The sequence below is a fragment of the Lithobates pipiens genome, unplaced genomic scaffold, assembly GCF_037356315.1.
Source record: "Lithobates pipiens isolate NorthernLeopardFrog02 unplaced genomic scaffold, aLitPip1_a1.2 Scaffold_8, whole genome shotgun sequence".
NCBI lineage: Eukaryota > Metazoa > Chordata > Amphibia > Anura > Ranidae > Lithobates > Lithobates pipiens.
This window is the reverse complement of record NW_027507903.1, coordinates 73455451-73481263: the sequence shown is the minus strand read 5'-3', so window position 1 is coordinate 73481263 and position 25813 is coordinate 73455451. Positions and strand designations below refer to the sequence as shown.

Below are 25813 nucleotides of genomic sequence, written 5' to 3'. Positions count from 1 at the left end.
AAGTTCTCCTCCCCCCCTCCCTCCGTGCAGTCTTCTGGGACATGTCACAAGTCCCAAAAGACTGCCCGACCATTCAGGAGGCGCAGTGCACACCCAGCTGTGTAGCCACAAGCTGTCACAGCTGGGTGACCACAGTTGAAATGCTGGCGCCAGGGAGAGTGGAGAGAGAAGCAATGGTTCAGGTGACCACTTCGCTGGATCCTGGGACAGGGGAGTGTGTGTATTGAATGTCAACAGCTACACTTTTTATAGCTGCTGACTTAATAAAAACACAAAAATTACTGGAGCTAGGCAAGGCTTGTTATCAGACAGTATACTGTATATAGAAAATGTGGTTTTGCAAACTTCACGTTTGACTAAATGTTAATATACACAGCTCAAAATTCTGCCAAAATTCAAGCTGTAGAATCCACTGTAAGCTTCATTCGGCTTTTTTAAAGGAGCGGGTAAAAAAAATTGTCAGTTACTGCATCCAATCGGGTGCAGCCAATATTCAGGTATTCTGACAGCCACTGGTGATGGCTGTCAATAGAATAGCCAGCAGGGATTTGTCCATCTGTGCCGTTTAGCACGCATAGGGAAACCTGTTAGATTCCATTTGTTCAGCTGGCAGGCTGAATGAAAGAAATGGAAGTGTATATCCAGCTTAAGAATCTGTGTCAATGGCTTTAGTTTGCCTTCTTATGCCTCGTACATATGATCGGATTGTTGGCCAACAAAACCATGGAATTTTGTCTGAAGGGCGTTGGCTCAAACTTGTCTTAAATACACATGGTCACACAAATGTTGGCCAACAATTACGAAAGTAGTGACGTAAACTACGTGTTTTTTCAGCTCTTTAGCACCACCCTTTGGGCTCCTTTTGCCAATTTCGTGTTAGTAGAAGTTTGGCGAGTGTTGATTCAAGCTTTTCTTTTCGCGTTTTTCATTTAGCGCTTTTCAATTCGTTTCTGAACGGACGTTCGTCAACCAGACATGTTGCGGAATATAAATCATGTTATTTATTACCGGCTTTGGAGTTGCTGCTTTGAATTTTGTTCTTGCTTGAATAATTATTTGATTTGGTATATTTTCTATATTTTTGGATGCATAGAATGCACTTTTTGGTTAAGTTCTAGCATGTCTAATTTTTTATTTTTTTTAATGCACAATAAAAAAAAAAAAAAAATTGTGGAGAATAATACATGGCTGTGTTTTACTTCAAATGACAGTTTGGGAGTAGGCAGTTAAATTTTACAAAAATACAATGTAAAATTGAAAAGGGACACCAACATAGATGTATCTTTGTTCTTAAAAACTAGGGGATAATGGTGCTGTGGTAACTTGCCCAAATAAAAAAAAAAAAAAAGAAAAGCATAATAATATTATTCTTGATATCACTAGAAAAAAAATCCTTTCAAAATTCATTTGCAATAACCCCATCAGTATAACCAGCAACGCAGCCTAATCATTATAAGAGAATTGTGCGCTGCATTTGGAGATTTCATAATCTGACACGTCACGAATGTTCATTCTCCATTACAAACATTAGTTTACAAGAAAGACCACTTCTGCTTCACAGCATGTGTGTTTGTACACATGATCGGAAAGTCCGACACACATTTGTTGGCGGAAAATTTGAAAACATGCTAGCCAACATTTGTTGGCGGAAAGTGCAACAATTGTTCGATAGAGCATACACACACAGTCGAATTGTCCGCCAACAACCTCACATCCAACATTTCCCATCGGTAAGTCCGATCATGTGTACGGGGCATTACAATTGACCTCCTCCAGGGTTGCATTACCATAGACTTGTATGAAAATGCAAAACCCATACAAAATACACAAAGAAAAAAATTCTGTTAAAAGAGCCAGAAGGAGCACCTAACTTTCCTCAAATTAGCTCTCTCTGCTCCGTTAAAAAGTAAGAACGCATGGATCTCTGATGGCTCCACATTGCTTTAATATTTTTATAAATGGATAAGCTGCGATTTGCATTGATCAGTGTAATGGAGAATGAATAGTGATATCTCAGCTTTGCTATAAATGAGCCCCTTAATTTACTTAGCCTCACCAATTTTACATTGTCAATCCCTATAGCCTGTAAATATCGTACACCCAGCAACTGTGTGTGGGACTTCTTCAGCAGGTCACAGACTGCTACAGTTATAATCAGAGGCATGCTAAATTTAAGGGTACATTAAGAGTAGGCTGGCCATGCTGAGCGCCACTGTTTACCTTACATCATGATGACTGTCTTCTACTACTTCCTGTAAGTGAACTACAATAAACTACTGCTTTTTTTACCTTACAGGCTTCACTATTGCTGCCTTTTTTTCCATTTGGGTAATGCTAAACTGGTGAATGGTTATCACATCTTCTCTGGCTTTGGAGTTTAAAGAATTGGTGGCCATGTTATTCGATAATTGGACCTTTTTTTGTTTTACCTGCACTATTTGGAGAGTGACACCACAATTTCCTATGATTGATAATTACATGCCTATATATCATTTCCTTCTGGTAAGTAGATTGGATTCACTTGGGTGTGGTGTGCCTTTCCATACACACGGAAGCTAGTGAAGGGCCCTTCGTATCTTCTATCCATTTATTGAAAGAACTTTCATGTGAATTTAAGCGCTGAATTTTGGACTTTTAAGACATGTCCCAATCCTGAGTATAACACTCTTAATGTATAAAAGTGACACTTCTATGAAAGCTTTCACCAAAGTATGTGCTAATGGAAAGAGACAGTTTAAAGGTGCAGTTTAGGAGTTACTTGTTCTAATCATCATTTGGCTGACCCGTTCAGATCACAGATCGGTGACGATCCGTTGCACCCCTAGTAGTATCTGCAGTGCATAATTTGATAAACTGTAAAAATAGGCAGCAGCCATAACAATGTGTACAATCTTGCCTTACCGAGATCATTATTCTTTGTTATGGCAGCGGCTGCCCTTGTCCGTGGACCTTGCTGTGTGAAGTGATAGCCAAATTTAAGAATCGGTGAATTTTCCTCGAGCAGTTTAGCAATCTTCATCTCCACTTCAGTTCCCAGCTGCTGTCTCTGTTGAAAAAAGCAAAAATGGAATAAAAAAAAAAAAAAGACCAGGATGAAATGGAAATTTATATTAATCTTTCTGCCCTACTGTGGTTTTTGTACTTAAGAAATGCAAATATCAATGCCAAAATATTAAATTACACAATCATGTGCACTATTTTAGATTGGAAAAATGAATATGCAGTCAAGATGTGACCTAAAACGGTGTCATACTAGAGTACAGGGCTGTGTTCAAGTTAAAATTATACCGGATTATGGCTCATCTTGTTAATACTTCAGATTTTAGTACTGTATACCATGGCAAGCAGTTGTGATCCCACTTCTACAATTAAGTGAATAGTTAGGACTCTTACAAAAATACTGAAGTTTTCTGTGCTTGATGTCAACATAATGGGTAAGTGGTTTCTGCCTCACATTAAAGTTGAGCTCCCAGCAAACAACTACCGTATATACTCGAGTATAGGCCGACCCGAATATAAGCCGAGGCCCCCAATTTACCCCCAAAAAAACTGGCAAACTTATTGACTCGTGTATAAGCCGAGGGTGAGACATGCCTGTCCATCCCTGTGTGTGTGTCCGTCCATCCCTGTGTGTCCGTCCATCCCTGTGTGTCCGTCCATCCATCCCTGTGTGTGTGTGTGTGTCCATCCATCCATCCATCCCTGTGTGTGTGTGTCTCCATCCATCCATCCATCCCTGTGTGTGTGTGTCTCCATCCATCCGTGTGTGTGTGTGTGTGTGTGTGTGTGTGTGTGTGTGTGTGTGTGTGTGTGTGTGTGTGTGTGTGTGTGTGTGTGTGTGTGTGTCCAGCCTACCTTTGTCCCGAGCCTCCGTCCCGTGCCTTGCCTCCTTGCCTCCGTCCCGTGCCGTGCCTTGCATCCGTCCCGTGTCGTGCCTTGCCTTGCCCCCGTCCCGTCCCGTCCCGTGCCGTGCCGTGCCTTGCCTTGCCTCCGTCCCGTGCCCTCTTCGTCGGCGGCCATTGTAAAATTCAAAAGCTGCGCCGCCGCCTTCGCCTGTGATAGGCGGAACACTGAATTTCCCAGCAGCCTGTGTTCCGCCTATCACAGACGTCGTATCATCCTCGTCCGTAGTACGAGGATGATACGATGTCCGTGATAGGCGGAACACAGGCTGCTGGGAAATTCAGTGTTCCGCCTATCACAGGCGAAGGCGGAGCCGGAGGCGCGGCTTTTGAATAGAATGGCCGCTGTCTGTCTGCTCGACACGCTGATCGAGCGGGCAGACAGCGATGACTCGAGTATAAGCCGAGGGGGGCACTTTCAGCCTCAAAAAAGAGGCTGAAAATCTCGGCTTATACTCGAGTATATACGGTAAATGTACAAATAAAATACATATAAGTGCGTTTGTTTTTCCTGCCAAATGATTTGTATTTTTTTTCCATCTAGTCTTGAGATTTACACAGCTCTGCCACACAGCACAGCCATGACACCACCTAAAGTAACATTAAGCGTTCTATGCCCACAGCATACAATTTCATTTTATGATATCAGCACTGAAAAAATACAGTATAAGCTTAATTGAAAAATCGACTTTTACGTTGTTAGTTTTGTCTGTCCAAGGCCATCTATATACACAACTTCCTGGATTCTCTGCATGCTTTGCAGCTCATTCCTTTGATTTACTTTTCAATACTAAGAACTAAATATCCCATGGTACCTTGCTGATTCCCATACTAACACTGGATACACACTATACAACTTCGATTTTTTTTTCCTTTAGGTTTGACCTCATATTATATGGTTTTGGTAATTGTATTCTGACAGCGGAACTCCTCCATCTTGATAGACTGACTTCTGTCAAACAGGAACAGCAAAAGATGGATCGAAATTTAGCTGGTTCCTGCTGAACTGGATGAATTTTGAGCCATCTATGGTCAGCTTTACACTTCTTAAATTTTCTAAAATACTTTGGACAATTTGTCAATGGCGCAACAAACAAAATGAGGCAAAATATATTTTAAATATCATAAAAAAAAAAAAAAAAAAAAAAACCTACACAAAGCATGCCAGTGGCCTAGAAAGCTTTAAAAGTTCCTGTTGTGGTTAGCATTAACTTGAACACTTGCGGCCACATCCTGAATATGACCACTCATGCCTGCCATTAGCTTCAATATAAAAAAGTAACAGACACTCTGCATATGGAAAAGGTCCTGAACACAATTTGGGCACATCTATGAAGGGTTTTGCAATGTCTGGGGTGCTTCCCTACAATGGCTTGTGCCATTTCCCTATGCCATTGTAAGTATGGTATGTTTAATGTATTAAAGCTCATCTCTATAGATGCAGCAAGATACGAAATGGTGGTAGATTTAAACATGCTAAATGCCTAATGTTGGATCTGGCACAGTCTCTCTGAAGTGAATGGACCGGCCCCTACTGCAACCAAAGTGAATGGAGTGACCATACTGCAACTGTTTAAATGTTTTCCTAAGCAGCACTGAAGGTTTGGGGAACACCAGGAGGCTTCATAATGACGCTGCAGCTTATGGCACCAAAATACACTAAGAAAGCCTTACCTGATTGTCAATTTTAATTTCTCGTAAAGTTTCGTTTTCTTTTAGTGCCTCTATCAAAGCCAAGATGCCTGTTCCAGTGACAAAGTTGGATTCAATATTTAAACTCTTCAGACTTTGGTTTACCTTCAACATATCAGCGAATGCCTTAGAAAAAGAAGAAGAAAAAAAGAAAGAGGAAAATGATACATTTACCTTAAGAGGTACATTCTATTTAAGATGTTGCTTTAAGTGCAATAGGTAAAACAACTAATTTGGTATCGTTATTTTATTGCATCCAGCAAGATTGGCACCCAAACCGATGTTTCCAGCGGCTCTCGGGTGCTGCCGCCACAACTAGTGGTAAGGGAAACCGGTAGTGAAGCCTTTTGAGTTCACAGCTGGTTCCCTAATGCGCATGCGTGAAGTGCACTGTACTTTCTGAATGGCCTGGCGGCAGGGGACGGGGGGGGGAGCGAACTTCCAACTGATTTCACTGTGGTGAGATCTCTCGGAACGAGCTCCCTCCCCCCGTAAGGTTCCAAATGTGGCACCGAAGGGAGAGGAGGCAGATATGCAGAGCTTCCACTTTTGGGTGGTACTCCGCTTTAATAAGCAACATAACAAAATTAATATGTAATAATCCAATGTAAAGCCGTATAATAAATGCCTGCAAATACACAGATACAGGGGAAATCTTGTAGTGGCAATATAGTCTTAGGCCCCCTTCACACGGGACAGATCTGGTTTGCTCAGCAGGGGATTAGTCTGCTGATACCCTGCTGAGCAGAGTAGGCGGATGACAGGTCAGTGCTTATGACACAGCCCTCTCTGCTCTATAGGTAGCCGGATGTAAACAGACCGGCTATCTGCTTACACTCCACTGCCCCGATCCAGCCAGACAGAGTGGAAAAGATCCCCCTTCTATTTGTTTTAGCTGGATTGGATCAGATGTAGGAAGTGTAAATGGGCACAAGTCAATCAGGTCCACCTGAAAATCGGACAAGCGGTCCCGATTGGATGGCAAGTGTGCAAGGGGTCTGAAGGTATTCCTCCGTTTCTATGCCAAATAGCTGCTGAACTATCATCATATTAAACGTGTTCAGAACAAAAAAAAAAAACACATAATATTTACCACTGCAACAGGATCATTGCTTCTTGTTGCTGCAATACTGAATTTTTTAACATGTGTGTTTGTTTCCAAAGCCTTTGCAAATTCCTTTAAGGTGGGAATAGGGATATTCTGAAAAAAGATAAAAATAAAAAAAAGGTTAGATGCAATGCCCTAGATAATCAAAGTAATAAGTTTGTGGTGAAATATTAATTATAAAAAATACTGCATTCAGATAGGAAAGTAGTGCATACATACGACAGAATTTTGTATATACATTTCTATTTTAAACCATAGAGACCAAGGTGTCCAGTACAAATGACAGTTTTTTGGGGATAAAACATAACACTGACAGGAGTATTTAAACAGTTATAAATTATGTGAATGAAATATATCTTCCTAAACTGTTGCTATAACTGCTTAAAGTACTAGTAAACATTTATTTTTAATTCATGCATGCTAAACATGGCACTAAAATCCGCAGTGTCTGCTGTAATCAGTGGTGACATCACACCCTTAGTCATGTGACGGTATTTGGCCTTTCGATTAGCTGCTAGACCCTAGCATTGTCATAGGGGAGGAGGTCAAATAATCCCCTATACCTGGAAGTACCAGGTATTGTCACCAGCTATGATGGATAAAGGAATGGGAGTGGGGGGCTGGCAAGTTGAGTGTAAGTGGCAAAATAATCAATGCCGCTTCATACTGGTCCACACTTGCCCAGGTACATTATCCATTTCACCACTGAGCGTACACTATAAAGACTACAAATGATGGCATAATACAGTATATGATGCAAAGGTCTCCATTATGCTATGACGTAAAGGTAGCAACAGATCTCCAACACATTCCACATTTAACTGCCGTGGAGAACAAGCACACAGGAGGTACTATTCTGCTTTCCAGAATGGTAAATGCTGATAAATCTCTTCATGGTATGTTCAACAATCCACTACAGGTGGGCAGGACAAAAAGCAGGAGTAGGGGGGAGCAAGTCTCATGTGCGTGACGTGCTAGGACTTACAGAATATAGGAGAGTACACCGACACATGGATGGTCAGTTATTCATGATGTATGCAGCCACCATTTTAAATGATTTTAGCAACAGAGGTTAGGCAGACCTTGGAAAAATAAAACATTTATACTGCAAATTTAGGGCCAGTTCACACCATGAATCATGCAGGAATGTACTGCGTGTTTCTGTGCGATTCACACGTGATCGAAGTTCAGTGCGATTTCAACCTATTCCCTTGAATGGGGTGAAAATGCACTGACTACAGCAAAAATAGTGCATGTACTACTTTATAAAAAAACTTTATAAAAATGCACAGTAACCAGATTGCATGGTACACACTGTGTGTGTGACCTGCGTTTGGGGTGTAACCGAGTTAACAGACAACCACTGCAAATTATAAATACAGTGTGGTTTGAACGCAGTGCAAGAAACGTGCACGAAATATGGGTTTGCTGCACTGCGTTCTGGTGTGAACTAGCTCTAGGTGATTCAAGCTGGCCATACATCACAGAATTTTCTTATTCAATTTCCTTTAGCTTTATCTTCCATTATGTAGTACAAGGGCCTGCCAGACTGCATACAAATTAAAAGTGTTTAGGTTTGTTTAGGTCTGACCTCATATTATATGATTTTGGAAAATCTAAAGGAAAATTGAACAAGAAAATTGTATAACGTATAGTTTGTTTTAAATAATATAATAAGGAGTCTGAGACAAAGTCCTAACATTAATTACTAAACATGTTAATGCAGCCAAAATATTACCTTTATGTTGTTTAGATTAACTTCAGTTAATCTTGGGTCATTGTTTTTGATTCTTTTTAAACTCTCTTCCACATTGGTGGGATTTGGAGGTTCATCAAAGACAGGCAATAGTGGCTCTGCTTTCACCACACCTAAAAAGTAGAAAATACACAAATTTATAAAAACAAGAACAATTAAAGTATGCAAGAGATAAGCAGTTTGGTTTTTATATGGTGGAGAATACTCCGGCTATAATAGGAGACTAGGATTGATTACTAGTTCTGTAGAATCACCTGGAAGGTTGATTCGGAGTTAGGCCGGGTTCACACTGGTGTGACAAACGCTCTGACATTGGGACAAACGCTCTGACTGGTGTGACAAACGCTCTGACATGTCGCATGACGTGTGAAAAATCAATGTTCCCCTATGGGAGCAGTCTTAACTGGTACGACACAAGTCGGTTCGACTTTGAAAATGCTCCCTGCACTACTTTGGTCCGACTTTCATCCTTTAATAAGGGGGCTCCCAGATCCCGGCCCCCCACCCTATGTGAATGAGTATGGGGTACATTGTACCCCTACCCATTCGCCTGGGGGGAAAAAGTGTCAATTAAAAAAAAAAAACACATTAGACTGGTTTTTAAAGTAATTTATTAAGCAGATCCGGAGGTCTCTTCTGAATTTCTATGCTCTCTCCAGCCTCTTCTCCGTGCTCTCTGGCCTCTTCTCCCGTTGTCCGCTATCTTCTGCTCTTTTCCTAGCGTCGGGCTGGTCTTCTCCATCGTCTTCTTCCGATGTTGACATGACGCTCTCTCCCGATGTAATGTCGTGTGCGCAACAACTTATATAGGCATAGGGCGCGGTCACTGGGTCCACCTGTCCATTTTTCAGATGGACCTGAACAGGCCCACCCATTGTTCCCTATGGGGTGACGGATATCAGCGGACATGTGTCTGCTGACACCCACCAGACAGCCAATCTGACAAAATCTGCTGAAAACAGACTTATGGCGATACAGTTGCCATCCGTCCAGTGGGTCGGATGGATCCTACTGCCCCATAGACGAGAGCAGGCTCTGTCCTTGTCCACTCTGCATAGTGGAGCAGGCCTGTCATCCGCTTGCTTAGTGGAGAGATCCTTGCTGAGCAGGCGGATTCCGCTTGGACGGATTTGCCCCGTGTGAAAGGGGCCCAAGTGGGAGCATTCACATGTTACCGTTTGATATAGTGAGTTGTTAAAATAAACTTTTAACAGTAACTATAGAGTTATCTGGCAATGAACAAAGCTCACAACATATGCTACTCACAGAACCTGAATGAGTGTAAGCCCCCTTTCACACCTTTGCAACGTGTCATGCGATTTGACAGTTCCAAATCACATGACAAGTCCAACCCCATTGTCAATGGAACTTTTCATATCACAGCGATTATGAAAAAGGTTCCTGCACTACTTTTTGCAGATTTCATTGCGACTTGCATAGACTTCTGTTAAAGAAGTTGCAAGCCACAATGAAATCGGCGGTGCAAATCGCACCGATCTGCAGCTTTCTAATCATGTTGAAATAGCGCGATTTCAAAGCAGTATCGGTTTGAACAGGGGCTAATGGCCAGACTGATTTAGGTATTATTCCACCTAAGGCCCATGATGTTGGGCACCATTCATATGTACATTTGACTGTATTTTGTCCATATTCACACTGTTTGCATAGAGCCACCCAATAGTTTCATTTGGCTGCCCTACGTGAGGCAAAGTAGCTTTTGCAACTGTTGGTGCTCTGACATTTACCTGCATGTTTTGGTGCATTGGTTGCATGAAAAATGCATGTCTGTTTGCTGCATTTGGGGTGGCATTAGCAACGAATGGCACTGCAAACATGACGTGATCAGTGCTGTGGTGCCTACTAAGTATACATGTTGTAAAGTCCCCATTAGACATTTTCTAAATCTGTAGTTCCAAATTTTTAATCATCTGTAAAAGTACACAAGCCTTTACTACTTACTTGGAAATCCTTGAACATCATAGCCATTGCTGGTGTTATTTGGCAGCAGATTGGGCATTCCAAGGATTGCTAAAAATATATAAACATATATGTATTAAGAATTCTTATTCACATATGGTCATCAGTGCTTACCCCAATTCAGAAAATTGTTGGGCCTGTACAATCAGTTTTTAAATTTCATATGAAAATGCATCTGCATTGCTGCTCGTATTTTACCTTAAAGTGGAACTGTAATCAGAAAATTTATTCCTGCTAGATCACTTCAGGCTGGCCCCTTTTGCAGGTACATTCAAAAAAAGTATCTATACCGTTTAAAATCCAATAATACACTGTCTTACACTGCTCTGCACATGCTCAGTTGCTCTCCATTTTAGGCATTGCCAAATTTAAAAAAAGAGGCCAATCTGCTGACAGCCTTAAAATTGAATTAAACCCTCCTATCCTATACAGCCAAAGAAGTGTACATGAGCCTAGGCCTTTTACTAGACAAGAAACAGGAAGTGGGCTGTATAAGGTATTTACTGGCAGAAAAAAAATGTTTTACTATCCAAAATTAAAACAACAAGGACAGAAGATTTCATAGATGGAAAGTTGAAAAAAAATTACTGAAGGTCCGCTTTAAGTTCGAAGTGGCATGTGAAAAGGTATAAGATTATATATATATATATATATATATATATATATATATATATATATATATATATATATATATATATATAATGGTAAAGTAGTAAGGCTTTTAAAGTGGATCTTTCAGGAAAATACAATATCTGCTTTGTCTACAGCCCCCCAACCCCATAAATTAAAAAATCCAAAATGTACAAAATACAGCGATTTGAGGGGAACTAAAAGACTTACCATGGACCAAGTGTAGACCCAGTTCATGGAAGTACTGACATTATCACTGTGCCTCACTACTTCTGGGAAAGCCGGCTGCTTGAAATCCTGTGATAATACTCTCAGGCAATGAACCGGGGCACATTTTTGTGGTATTTCAAGCACTCAGCTTTCCTGGAAGGGGGCAACGATGTCATGGGCACCTTGAGAAAGTGCAGATGGGGCAGTTAACAAGGCCTTGAAATTTTATAAAAGTTCCACCTCAAGTATTTAAGAAAAAAAAAAACACATGCATTCACATTCACTTAAGTCTAGATGCATTTACCAAGCTGTAATGTCTAGTTCAGAAGTATTAACCATTTATGAGCTATTTTGCCTTTTAAATGCTAACCTGCAAGGTCACATAGTTCTGTGTCTGTGGCACTGCTCAATGCCTCTTCCAGCTCCGGATCAAGTGACAACTTCTCCTCAGTATGGAAATCTTTGGGCTTTTGTTTAGGAATAAATAATTTTCCTGCAAACATAAATAAATAAAAATAAATACATTTTGATGTGAAAGGTCAACAATTCCTACATAAGAAATCATGCAGAGTTTTTGTTCTGTAGATGGCACAATGATGATTATCTGCACATCCTCTACGATTTTTTATGCAATGTCATGCGACCAGTGAAAACCATGTGAGAGCAAGTCGCACTGAAGTCGGAACAAAGTAGTGCAAAAACCTTTTTCAGAGTCGCTGCAACTTCAAAGGTCGAACCAATTAGAAAGGGAACCATTGAAATACATGGGTTTTGACTTGTCATGCGACTTGAGATGTGGAAACAGAGCTTTAAAGAACTGCTATGGTCAAAAACAAAAAATCTGTATGTGATATAAAGCTGTAACCTGTTAAATATGCCACTAGTTGTTTTTCAAACAACAATAAGGATGTTCACATATTTACCTTTTCGCTCTGCAGCTGAAAGCTCATGTTAATTTCCTATAATCAGGAGTCAACTGTGATTCCTCTTCTCTGAAAGCCTCCGTTGTCACCTTTTGCGTGGTGCCGCTCTGTATAGACTACGACGTGTCGTACCGACATCATTGGGGAAGATGCTCTTTCATCTGAGGCATCACCAAAGTCCTGGCAAGGCTCCTCCTACTCCCCTTACTGCCCCGCCCACTCCCGCATATGCCCGCCCACTCCCACCTATGCCCCGCCCACTCCCACCTATGCCCCGCCCACTCCCACCTATCTTGATTGAGCTTGTTCTAGCTTCTATATGTAACAGGAGACAACAGCCATGAGAAAAGCACACAGTGTGTGAGTGTGTGCAGATTTAGCAGCAGGTAATACATTTCAATACTATTAAATAATAAAATGATTCTAACTTTCACTGAGAGCAATTCTGCAGTTACACTGGCAGTCACATACCTTGGATTGTGCCGATTCTGTTTTACATGACACACTCCCAGCTATTGATAGACAGATGGGCGTGTGGTATGTGATAGATAGAATGGGCGTGATAGAAGGCATAAGGACTCATGGGAAATGTAGTTCCCTTGTGGGAGATGCAGAAGCTTGCTCAGTGAAAGGAAATCAGATGCTAGCTCTGCTGAACTCCTCCCACCATCACTGGGTGGGATTTTGACAAGTTTATTTGAATAAAATGCTTTTGGAGTAAAAATCTATCTAAAGATATTTTTTTAAGATACATCAATAATGTAGTTTCTTCAGCATGAAATGGAGCTTAGTTATGTAGCATGAGGCTGTTTATTCTGCAATATTAAAATTTTTGGTAAACTCATTCACTCTGCAAGCTGAGATAACATGCGCACTGCATTGATGCAGTCACACAATTTGACAGTAACCAAGATTAAACAAAGTTCAGGAATATTCCTTTATGCCATTGTTTTGCCAATCTATGTACACTAAAAACTTTGCGATTGAATCTGTTCTGATATCGCTGTTTTACTAACCTGACCGCCCATTCTAAATAGGAAACCTTCATTTTGTTTGTAAATAATAAAGATTCTAACTACCAGCAAGAATGAGTCCTTACATTTAAAGGGTACCTGTCATTTCAGATCCATCATGGCAGCGCCTGTTAGCGGGCATCCACTCACCTGCTGCCACTACGTCCCTGACCTTGTTGTGCCACATCACCAGCCTTCCCATTAAAGTGAATGGGACTGTCGGTGAGTCAACAGCGGGTCAGAGGAGGAACCACTGCGGGACAGAGATGACAGCTGCTGCTCTTTAAAAGTGATGATTTAAATCAACCTTTTTACTAGTGATTTAAATCAAGATTTAAAATCGACTTGATTTAAATCAAAACCACCCTGAATGGAGTACATCATTTCAGAACACAAACTTCGCTCAGACCATTCTTACCAGATGGATGATAAATCTAAACTGCTTTATTGCACAATATTGAAAACGTCCACTAATGAGCATTTCTAGTTATCAGTCCAGTTGTTAGGCAGTTCATTCAAAATGCATGAGCTATAAGGCTCCTTAAAGCCCCTTTCACACGAGCAGACCGATGGGGTCTGCTTGTCAGTTTTTCAGGCATACCTGATCAGACCCTCCATTCTCCTCTATGGAGCAGTGGGTGTAAATGAACATGTGTCCGTACATGCTCACTGACATCCAATCCGATAAAACAGACTTCTAACGGATCGAATGGCATTCGGTTGTAAATGGACAGGCGATCCATTTACATCTGACCACACACAGAGGAAAGCGGGCTGTGTCTTTGTCCATTCTGCATGAGCAGACACAGTGCGGCCATCCGCCTTCTCAGCGGGGATCAGCAGACAGAGCCCCTGCTAAGCATGCAGACTCCTAGCAGAGCCCGCCCCTTTCACACAGGTGTCACTCATTAAGTTTTTTTTTTTTTTTTTTTTAAAGATTAAGGCTGGGTTCACATTGCAGCGATGCGGGAACGCCGCAAATCCACAGCGGGTTTCCGCATCGAATGCCTCCCGGCGGCAGTTCTCACTGCCCTATGCGAACTGCTGGGAGTGTCAGTGAAGCGTTAATGACACCCCCAGATCAGTTCGCATATTGCAGTGCGATCTGCAAACTCGGACAGAAATCGGATCGCATGGTGTGAACACCCATGCCATCCGATTCTGCTGCGGACCAAAAAAAGGGTCCTGTGCGAGTTTGGGCCGGATGCGATGCGAATTCAGCCATACTATCTGTATGGCTGAACTCGCATCACACAGAGATCGGATGTGATTTGCACTGCAGTGCGAATCACATCCTATTCTCGTCACCGCTGCAGTGTGAACCCAGCCTTAAACTAAGATTTAGTTTATATCAGTTTATGTTAGTTTACTTCAGTTTAGTTTACATCAGTCTACATCTTTTTTTGCATCCATTTTTACATTGTTGTTGCAGAGACCAATCAGAGGTGTCAAAAGTATAAAAAAAAAGAAAGTTTTTTTTGCCTAAAAAGCAGACAAAACGGAACAGATGTAAATGGATGGTGGCACCCGTTTACATTTGTTCTGTTTCTACAGATCTGGACGTAGTTTTGTCCATTTAAAAACAACAGACTGGAACAGGCACGAATGGTAAATGGATGATCGTCCAGTCACGTGTTGGTCCACAAAAATACATTGCTGTCCGTTTATCATTCAATGTTTTGCCATTTTTGCAGTACCTTAACAATTGTTTATTTTAATGCACCATAGCACACAGAATGGATGAGAAGTTCCCCATATGCACTAAATGCCTGCACAGTGTATTACCATGATAGTGCAATAGGTCACTAACTCCAAATATCAGAAAACGTTTAATTATTTTTAGATTTTACTATAAAATCATTTATTTTTTATATATCAAATGATAACTACTGTCAGCACAAACAATCATCATACTTTTATTACACCATGCTCTAAATTAAATCCAAGCAGCATCAAGGAAGTCAAATTGTAGACTGAACTGAACATGCCTTCAGCCTTTAAATATTTGTATGGTATGCATGGCTGTTTATACCGGAGAGCTGTAATATATACTTTGTATTTTGTAATAAACCCATTGAGAGTCTGGTACAGGAGAGAAACAAAAACAGGAGCAGAGGGACACACAGTTCATATAAATACATAAACCATACAAGTGGTACATCATTATATAATAAACATACATACCGTATATACTCGAGTATAAGCCGAGATTTTCAGCCTCTTTTTTGAGGCTGAAAGTGCCCCCTCGGCTTATACTCGAGTCACCGCTGTCTGACTGCTCGATCAGCGTATCGAGCAGACAGACGGCGGACATTAAAATTCAAAAGCCGCGCCTCCTTCTCCGCCTCCGCCTGTGATAGGCGGAACACTGAATTTCCCAGCAGTCAGTGTTCCGCCTATCACGGACATCCGCTCATTCTCATACTACGGACGACGATGAGAGGATGTCCGTGATAGGCGGAACACAGGCTGCTGGGAAATTGAGTGTTCCGCCTATCACAGGCGGAGGCGGAGGCGCGGCTTTTGAATTGTAGAATGGCCGCCGAGAAGAGCGGCGATCCATCGGCACGACACGGGACGGAGGAGGCACGGGACGGAGGAGGCACGGGACGGAGGAGGCACGGGACGGAGGAGGCACGGGACGGAGGAGGCACGGGACGGAGGAGGCTCGGGACGGAGGAGGCTCGGGACGGAGGCTCGGGACACAGGTAGGCTGGACACACACACACAAGGCTGCACGGACACACACACAGGGATGGATGGATGGACACACACACACACACACGGATGGATGGATGGATGGATGGATACACACACACACACACACACAGGGATGGATGGATGGATGGATGGATACACACACACACACACACACACACACACAGGGATGGATGGATGGACACACACACAGGGATGGATGGACGGACACACACACAGGGATGGATGGATGGATGGACACACACACAGGGATGGACGGACACACAGGGATGGACAGCCATGTCTCACCCTCGGCTTATACACGAGTCAATAAGTTTTCCAGTTTTTTGGGGGTAAATTGGGGGCCTCGGCTTATATTCGGGTCGGCCTATACTCGAGTATATACGGTACAATCTAAATAGAAGGCTGAGCCTCCTTTATTGGGGCTGAGTAGAAAAGAAGGAAGCAGCAGTCCAATCCGGATATAAGACATGACAAGGTTCATTTACTGAGGCCCCTTTCACACTTGTGCGATTTGGCCTGCGACTGCAAAGTCGCATGATTTTCAATGATAATCATTCATATCCGTGCGACTTCAAAGTAGTCCCTGTACTACTTTGGTCCAACTTTCATGTGAGTTAAAGGTCCATAGACCTCAAGCTCACACAGGCATTCACCAAAATCATGGCAATTTTTTGTGACTTAAGTCGCGGCAGTGTGAAAGGGGACTAAGCAGTTTGTCATTTTAGTCAATGCTTTACTGACTTGTTTTCTGACATTCAGTAAAATGTATTGGTGGCATTATTACTGACAGACAGAAAAGTCTCTGAGAGGAAAAAAAAAAGTGCCATCTAACAAGGCTGCCAATCCTAGATTTCATCCCAACAGCATAGAGTCTAAGAAAGCCAGTTATTAATGATCAAACTCATTTAGACCACATTCAGTGTGCAGTTTCACATGTGTATTTACATGCATTTGTGGTGTCTGCAGTGTTTTTGGCACTGAGGATTATTTTTATTAAATTATATTTACATGGGGATTGCATTGCATTCCAATATTAAGAGTTGGAAAAAAATGCAAACTGCTGTACTTTTTTTTAGGGCTCTTTTACACTACAATCACTTTGTTCAGTGCGCGGTCCCACATGCGCGTTCACATGCATTTTTATTGCGTTTTTGGTGCTTTTTTTTGGAAATATTAGGATTTTTTTTTCTTTCTACTGAGTTTTATTCACATAGGTTTGTAGTAGGTTCACGTGCATTTTGGTACTCTTACCTGAGAAAATAAATAGTGCTTGACTGCATTTTGTATAAACAAGCCCTTAAAACACAATAAAAACTAGGCTCAAAGCAGGCGCTGTGGGCAAAGTGACGTCCACTTATGTTGCTGTCTACTTCCAGGTTTAGGGCGCGTGCATGTGCACCCCCTGGATGGCTTCAACTGTGATTGTACACATCAGGAACTTGTCACCAAGTCCCAGCCAATGATTAATGGCCGGGACTTGCTTATCTGTGTACTTTCACAGCAAAGAGCTCTGTGTTGACATTCAACACAGAGTTCTGTACACAGTGAACAGTCTCTGTTTCTCTAATCGCTGCAAAGAACTTAGAGATCTGTTAGTAAAAGCAGCACACTTTACACACATTGTCAGGCACATATTTAACCCTTTGCTCACCCTAGATGTTAACCCCTTTCTAGCCAGTGTCATACAGTGCAGTACATATTAGCATTGATCACTATATTAGTGTCACTGGTGAGGTCAGTGGCAGTTAGTTCCTCCCAGTGTCAATTAGTGTCAGATTGGCTGCCACATTATAAGTTATTGATGGAAGTCTAAAATGAGAGATATATATATATATATATATATATATATATATATATATATATATATATATATATATATATATATATATATATATATATATATATATATATGTGACAGAGCGAGGCTCTGTCCCTATGAAATTAGAGGTAAAGGAGACACAGAGTTTGCATATCTGCGGACTGCAGGACTACAGAGTGTAGAGTTTAAATGGAGAAAACTGCTCTGTCAGTTTTCTCCAGGTTTTGCTAGCTCCAGATGGGATTCTGTAGTTTGGAGATCCCTGAGAGTTATGGGTGGGACGGGATCTCCAACCCTGTGTCCGGGTCTTGAGGCTAGCGAGCAGGGTGTCTGCCCAGCTGCACACAGCCCATATAACGAGGGGATTTGTGTAGGATGGTGGTGTGTGTGAGCAGCTTGCTGCTTGAAGCTGTGCATGTCCAAAGCTGTGTGAAGGACTTGAAGCTGTGTGCGTCCAGGGAGCCGTGTGCTGTGTGACGAAGGGTTGGAAGCTGTGTGCGTCCAAGCAGTTTGTTGGACGGGGCAAGTACCTATAGCAGCAGTACTGCTGAAGAGTAGCCAGGTGGGCTAGCATTTTCGTTCCGATTTTGCTGTATTTAATTTAAGCTTGGACCCCTGCGTGGGATTACTGGATGGACTAATATTTTGTTTTCTTCTAATAAACGCGGGCTACCAGGCCCTTAACCATACACGCCTGACTGATGTGGACTAAAAATGCATCTACCAATTGAGCTAATCACCTCAATGTCACAATATTATATATATATATACACACACACACACACATATATATATATAAATATACACACACACACACATACATATACACACACACACACACACACACACACACACACGTTTGTAGGCGCTATAACTTTCACACAATTTTTTTTCTGTTTCAACATGTTTATGAATTTTCTTTTACCCAAACATTCAATAAACGGGCTAGAAATGTGTAAAAATTACCAATGATCAATATTGTTCACAATTATCCTATGACATGAAAATAGGGGATGGTATCAAAACATGAATACTGCATAAAATGCCATAGCCCCAAAATCGTTGCCGAAGGGGAGGCTCTTCTCCAGCAACCCCTGTCCATGAGGCAATGGCAGGAACCAGGATAGTGAGAAACCAGAAAGAAAGCAGGAAGGGAATGGGAGAAACAGAAGTGGGAAGAACAGTAGGTCTTTCGGCTAACAAATTTATACAAAGATAGAAATATTGCATGTAATAGTTTTTGGCTCAGGCCTCCAAAGAGGCTCAGGTGCCACCAGAGTTACAACTTCCCAGGTGCCTGGAGCCAGGGCATAAAGGTAGTAATAAGGCCCAAGTTACAGTGCTATACAAACAAAAAATAAATAAAAAAAAGGGGGGGGGGGGCGCACAGTCATTGCAAATCAAGCAGGAACCATCTACCCATCAGGGGTAAACTACATCTGGGGAGCGAGTAAGTCTCAGCTTCACAGAAGAGTAGCAGCAAGCGGGCTCACCCATTCCATCATTCAACCTGGGTCGGATCGAGGGGATCTTGAAAGCGGTGGGGTGTTAGGGAGGGCCCTTTACGGCTGCCGACTGACTCCCACACATGACCCAATTGCTTGGAAGAAGGCTGGGGGCCTGAAGCCCTCACCTGGCTGTTGGAGGCATCCGGAGGGGACATCAGGTGAAGTGCCTCGAAGATCGCCTGGGCCTCCTCCACAGTGCGAATAATGTGTCTCTGCCCTTGGTAAGTGAATGTGAGGTGGAAGGGGAAGCCCCAAACATACTTAATATGACATTCCATCAGAACTGAGGTGTATGGCTTCAACTGTCGCTGCTTTTGTACTGTAGAGGGTGCCAGGTCCGTGAAGAGCTGGTACTTGGGCCCTGGGAAGCATAAATCAGGCTTGTCGGGTGCTGCCTTAAGGAGGGTCTCCTTGGTGCACAAGTACGTGAACTTGAGGATTATGTCTCGGGAGGGGGGGGGGCGACCCTCCTCTCTCCTTGGCCCCAGAGCTCTGTGGATGCGAACTCCATTCGCTCTATGGGGATGGCTGGAAGCAGTTCCTGGAAAAGGGCAGTGTAGGCGAGTTGCACAATGGTTTCTGGGAGGCCCCATAAGCAGAGATTTCCATGTCGGGACCTAATCTCATAATCCTCCAATTTTAAAAGGGCTGCAACCAATTTCTTATGAAGGTCCTGCAGATCCTGTTCATGGTGGTCTAATCAGTCACTGCAGCATCCATTCTGTCCTCTAAAGTAGCAGTGGTCAGCCCTGGGCCTCAGGGCCCACTAACAGGCCAGGTTTGCAAGATAACTTAAATACATCACAGGTAATATCATTTGCTGTTCAGTGTTTGCAGCATTCTAGTCTGCATCTCCCCAAGGTAATAAATAAAACCTGGCCTGTTAGTGGGCCCTGAGGACATGGTTGATGACCACTGCTCTAAAGCATTTGTGCGGCTGCCCAGCTCCTGGATCTCTTTTGTGAGGTGTGTAGCCAGCTTTGAGGTGGCAGCAGATAACTCACCCTGGAGCATGGTTTTAAAACAAGCCGGCAGGTCTGTATCTCTCAATGCTGGTGTTGGATATGGCTGCTGGGCCCCGTGTAGGCTCTCTGCGTCTGAGCAGGCATCCAGCTCAACTGATAGTGGTGGGGTTGAGGGCTCCTTGTCAGAGGCCGGGGTCTCCAGCAGGACGGCCGCTGAGTTCTTGTGAGCGGTGTGCTTCACACGGTGGAGCTCCATGCCATACCTGTTCTGCGCCCCATCTGATCCGCGGGGGGTACAGGGGATGCTATGCCTGCAGAAGCCAGGATGAGAAGCTCTCCAGGAGGCTTTATTTCGGCCGATGTGGTCAGTAGCGGAGGAGAGGGATTACCACGTGGCCATCTTCGTGTGCTGCTCGCGAGCACCCTCCTCACACAATTTTTTCAATCAAAAACATGTAGCAGAACAAATTTTGGCCAAAATCTATGAAGAATTTTTATTTTTATTTTATTGGATATGTTTTATACATTTTCAGTCTTTTAGATAGCAAACAAAAAAAATCCAGTGGTAATCAAATACCACCAAAAGAAAACTATTTTTGTGAAAAAAAAATTCAATATGTTTTATTTGGGTACAGTGTTGCACGACCAGCCAATCGCCAGTTAAAGTAATGCAGTGTTGCATAGCAAAAAATGGCTTGGTCATGAAGGAGTTGGATAGAACACATTCAATTTTCCTGCATGTGCATTTACACTAACAAAAAAAATTCTCCTGCAGTGGGAACCCCTGCACTGCAGGTGCCTTACAGGTGCTCCAGCAGGCTCCCTCTATCTGTGTGACCAGGTTGTTGAAGCCTCTTCTTTAAGGTGCTCCCAGGCATGGCTGCATGCTTGTCCCTGCTCCCCCCACATACAATGCAGGGTTAATGGCCCTGCATTATACGTGATGATGTCAAGGCCAGAGATATGAAGAGAAGAGGAAAGAGCTGGAGCCAGCTGGAACAGAAAATAGGGCAAGTCATACAGACTTCTCAACCCCCCGGGAAAAAAAAAAAAAACAAGCATTTAACCCTTGCAGTGCAGGGGGGCCCACTTTAAAGATATGTTTGTGAGCCAGTGTGGAGTGCAGCTTTAAAGCTTTCTGTGATATCACTTTTGCATACAATGAGAGCAGACTGAAAAACAGGAACGTGCTATTGTAGGCAAACTTCAATATGTAAACACCGCTCAGTTTTCCATTGTTTAAAACACATGCAGATATTCTCACATGTATCAAATTGTTGGCCATTATACATTCTTCGCCTTTGAACAGTCCAGGTCTATTATTCAGCTGGTTTTGTTTCACATAGGAGCTCAATACAGTCCTGGGTCTGCTCTAATTTACCTCTGGATCTGAGTAAACCATTCAGTAACACAAAGCAGACATTCTTGCCTGCTCTTTCCCATATATAAAGACATAAAATATAACTAGCTACCCATGGTAGGCGATTTATAGAAATTATCGTTAATATAAATATTTTCATTCAAAGAACTCACAGTTCATTATATTTTTTCTAAGTCTATAGCATAGGACACAAAGTGGTATTCATAACAGATTCATAGAGCCAATTGTTCTGTGAAACTACAGGTACATTTGTTCGACTGTTAGATATGTTATTTCCTCTGCAGGTCAAATGTTAGACATTCGTTAAAAATAAAGCGTATCAGGAAAATATTGCATTATGGCTATTAGATGGAGTGGACAATTATATCATCACTTATATCCTATGATGATCATCTCCATTTAGTGGCCATAATGTAGTATTTTCCGATTCACTCTATTCTGTATGAAGATCATCATTTGACCAGGAGGGAAAATATCCTAACACTTGATTTTGCCCCATCCCTATGGAATGAGTATACATGCAGTTTACTGGACAAATCACGCCAAGACATTTTTTATATGTACATCCATAAGTGTGACTGATCAGTAACTAAAGAAATTAGTTATATGGCAGATACAGGGAAGTCCACAAGAAAAAGAAGAGGCATGAACAAGATGAAAAGTATGAGAAATCCAAACAAATCAAGCTGTATGAGACAACTTCTGATTGGTTGATATGTTATGGCATTATCAAAGGTTTGTACTTGTGGCAATAACCTATATTTATAAGAAAACAAGAGAAATCTAACCAACCTAATCTGAATAAGGCATTAGCTGTCAGTAACTAATGGACTAATGTTTCAATAATCTGTGGACAGAAATTTGAATGGTTGACAGTGGCTTAGTGGTTGGCAGTTCTGTCAAGCAGCACTGCGGTCATTGGGTACTCCGAAGTCCTTCCATACATGCCGGTAGGCCAATTTTCTCCTATCCACAATGACCCTAGTATGTGTTTACATGCAAACTAGGGGCCATATATTGTAAGCTCCTTGCGGGCAGGGACTGATATGAATGTACAATTTATATAAGGAGCCACGTAAACTTTCTGCACTATATAAGTACCTGTAATAAATATACACAGTCTATACATCCAATAACATAGCACTACTCTTTCTGGGAGGCAGCAACAATCCTTTGTGGACTTTCAAGAAGTCTGCAGGCAGAGAGCAATCTAAGACATCACATTTTATCGTGTTATTTTAATCCACCAATGCAAATATGATTGAAATAAATGGAATGACATCATCCAACTCAGTGTTTATTGTTCTGAAGGGTTTGGACTTTTAGTATATTACACAATGTTCACACAAACACTCCCAAAACCTCACCTACATCACCAAACAGAGCGAAATGAGAAGAGATGGAAATGCATCTCTGTTTTCATATTTTAAGTCTTAGCTGGATCACAAACCAAAATCATTTGGACACCATGATCAACAATGGACTCCATCTACAAATAACAGACTTTAGCGTAATGTAAAAGCAATTCCTTTACTTAAATGTATTTTTTTTATTTTAATAACAGCTCTGCCCTAGAAAGACTTACATAAACTTCATGCCCCATGCACAGTGGGCATTTAAAGCGGTTGTCTAGTAAATTTTTATAAGTTTAACCTACAGGTAAGCCTATAATAAGGCTTACCTGTAGTTGAAAAAAATATCTCCTAAACCTGTACGGTTTAAGAGATATTACCCAGCGGCGCATGACTGCAGCAGCGCATGAGCACAGGGGATTCTCAGCTGAAAGTCTGGCAGACGCCAGACGCTGCCGGAAAGAAATATCCCGCGTGCATGCACGGGAGTAACTATATTGCGGCTCTGGCCACTCACAGCGCCAGAGCCACGATACCTGGAAGACACACTGAGGGGAACATGTCAGCTCCCTTGGTGTGGATCGGGCCAGATGTCGGGGCCTCGTTCTAAGGTAAGTATCTCATAATGAGCTAGAATGCGGTGCATACTAGCTCATTATGCCTTTTCCTTTGCAGGTCAAAAAAACAAAACAAAAAAAAAAAAAAAACACTTCAGCGGGTTTACTCCCGCCTTAACCCCTGATGCATGAGACTCCAGCGTTTAGGTGTGGGGGGAGACACAGGTGCACCATCCAGTACCACTTCTGGCAGCCTGTTAGAATGTCCAGCTGCTGCAGCTGGACAACGTACTAATGTTTAGAGCAGTATGCAACCTGGGATGAATGCCCAGAACACAGTTTGCATTTCAGGCATTTGCTCCTCGGCTCATACTGTCCTAAACATTAGTGGCACCTGACAGAATATTCCGCAGCAGCTGTCATCGGCCTCTTGTAGACTTATACAGGTTTCTAGCAGCAGGGCTGGACGATGCACTTGTGGCCTCTGCCTGCACCTATATACTGGAGTCTCACGCACTGAGGCTAAACACAGTGTGCATGAGACCTTAAAGCAGAGCTTCACTTGTTTGCAACCTCCACTGCTGGTACCAGGTTTTGACATGTACCGACTCCAACTTCTGGGCCAGATAGCCACAGCAATCTATGATGTTGTCTAGCTTCTCCTCCTTCTGCCCACAGACTTCTGGGACACAAACAGGTCCCTGAAGACTGCCGGATCATCTGCACATGCGCAGTAGGAAACCAGCTGTGAAGCCAGAAGGCTTTACTGCCGGTTTCCCTTAACTAAGATGCCCAGTGACTGCATCCGAAGCCGACTGAAAAATCGGCTTGGATCCAGACATTCCAGGATCCATGGACAGGTAAGTGTCCTTATATTAAAAGTCAGCAGCTGCAATCCTTTTTTTTTTTTTTTTTTTTTTTTTTTTAGGGGAGACTGGAGCTCCTCTTTTAAGACTCAATTCACACTATGAACTGCATGTGAATCACACTGTATTCCTATTCAATTCACATGCAATTCAGTGCTGTGCGCTTTGAGCCCATTCATTTTGTTTTTCACTGTGCCATCTGGTGCTGCCAAAACGCACTGTGTTTGAGACCTGGTTTGGGGTGTCATTAACATTGCACCGACATCCACTGTGGATCATAAGGGCGGTGAGATTTGAATGCAGTGTGAGAAATGTGCACAGATTGCAGTGTCTTGAGCCTGCTAGTAACAATTTTTTTGTTCTAGGGTGACAATGTTCACTCACTGTAATGCAAATAGTTTATAAGGATGCAGCGTTGTCATTCAAGGACAGGGAGACCTCATCTTCTCCATAACAAGAGAGCTGGGGTGAATAGGAGTTTACAGATGTAAGCTAAGCAGGGTAATAACAGTTTTTGAGATCACACCTGCAGAAGACACAGGACAACATTGGAGTTTTGGCAGAATTAACAGGTTTTTTGGACTTCTCAAACAGAGTGATAAAGTCCAATTCAATAATATATGCAATATGAATGGTCATCACCATAGGATACTACACATGGCACATTACACCCGCTCTTTACGATGTCTTACAGAATACTTAAAGTAAAACTGAGGGCAAAACTTGTTATTTATATAGAGTAACAGAGGGATATCGCCCCTGTCAGGTTATTGTTGCTATCTGTGCCCCACTGAGGAGATTCCCTTCATTTCCTGCCCTATACCTACAACAGGAAGTGAGAGAGGATACTTCTAAAGTGTCCCCATTGGAAGATTCAGTCTTGTTCTGGTGACCACTAAAACGTAGCATCTTCCTTCACTCTCAGGGATAACGGTCACCAAAACAAAGCGGGAGAATCTTCCCAACGGGAAGACAGACGTTAGTATAAAAAATGACAGATGTTTTAATCCCTCTGCACTCTAAAACACACATTTTGCCTTTAGTTATACTTTACTGCTAACATACAACTATCCCAGCACAAAGAATCAAAAATGCAGTAATCCGAAAGACAATGTTGTCACTGTGACAATGACTTGTGTAATTACAGTGATCGGTAGGAGGATTACAGGTGCATCATTTGTAAGCCTTAGGGGCCATGTCACATTACAGAGTCTGGAAAGGAGGTGCCAGCGACATTTACCTTCTTCTATGGTGTAGCCCCCCCCCCCCCCCCCTTAGCTAGAAATCAGGATTAGATCCAGAGATTGAGCAACTTTCACCAAGTGGAATTGTACTTTGGTGATCCTTCTACTAGCAAGGTGCTGCCATCAGCATTATCACTTGAAGTAGAACTTCAACCTTAGGCTTCATCCATCACTGCAGCGCACAAAAAT

The 25813-nt window shown here is 42.4% G+C and overlaps 1 protein-coding gene across 1 annotated transcript in view; it reads right to left on the bottom strand.

Annotated features, from left to right (window-relative positions):
- Positions 1–25813, bottom strand: part of LOC143960665 (tropomodulin-3-like) — an 84731-nt gene that overhangs the window by 4175 nt on the left and 54743 nt on the right. The window contains exons 4-9 of the mRNA XM_077469459.1: positions 11646–11768; positions 10418–10486; positions 8441–8571; positions 6688–6795; positions 5577–5720; positions 2902–3046 (exon numbers count right to left, since the gene is read on the bottom strand). Coding sequence (XP_077325585.1) covers positions 2902–3046; positions 5577–5720; positions 6688–6795; positions 8441–8571; positions 10418–10486; positions 11646–11768 — 720 coding nt within the window. The remainder of the gene's footprint in view (positions 1–2901; positions 3047–5576; positions 5721–6687; positions 6796–8440; positions 8572–10417; positions 10487–11645; positions 11769–25813) is intronic.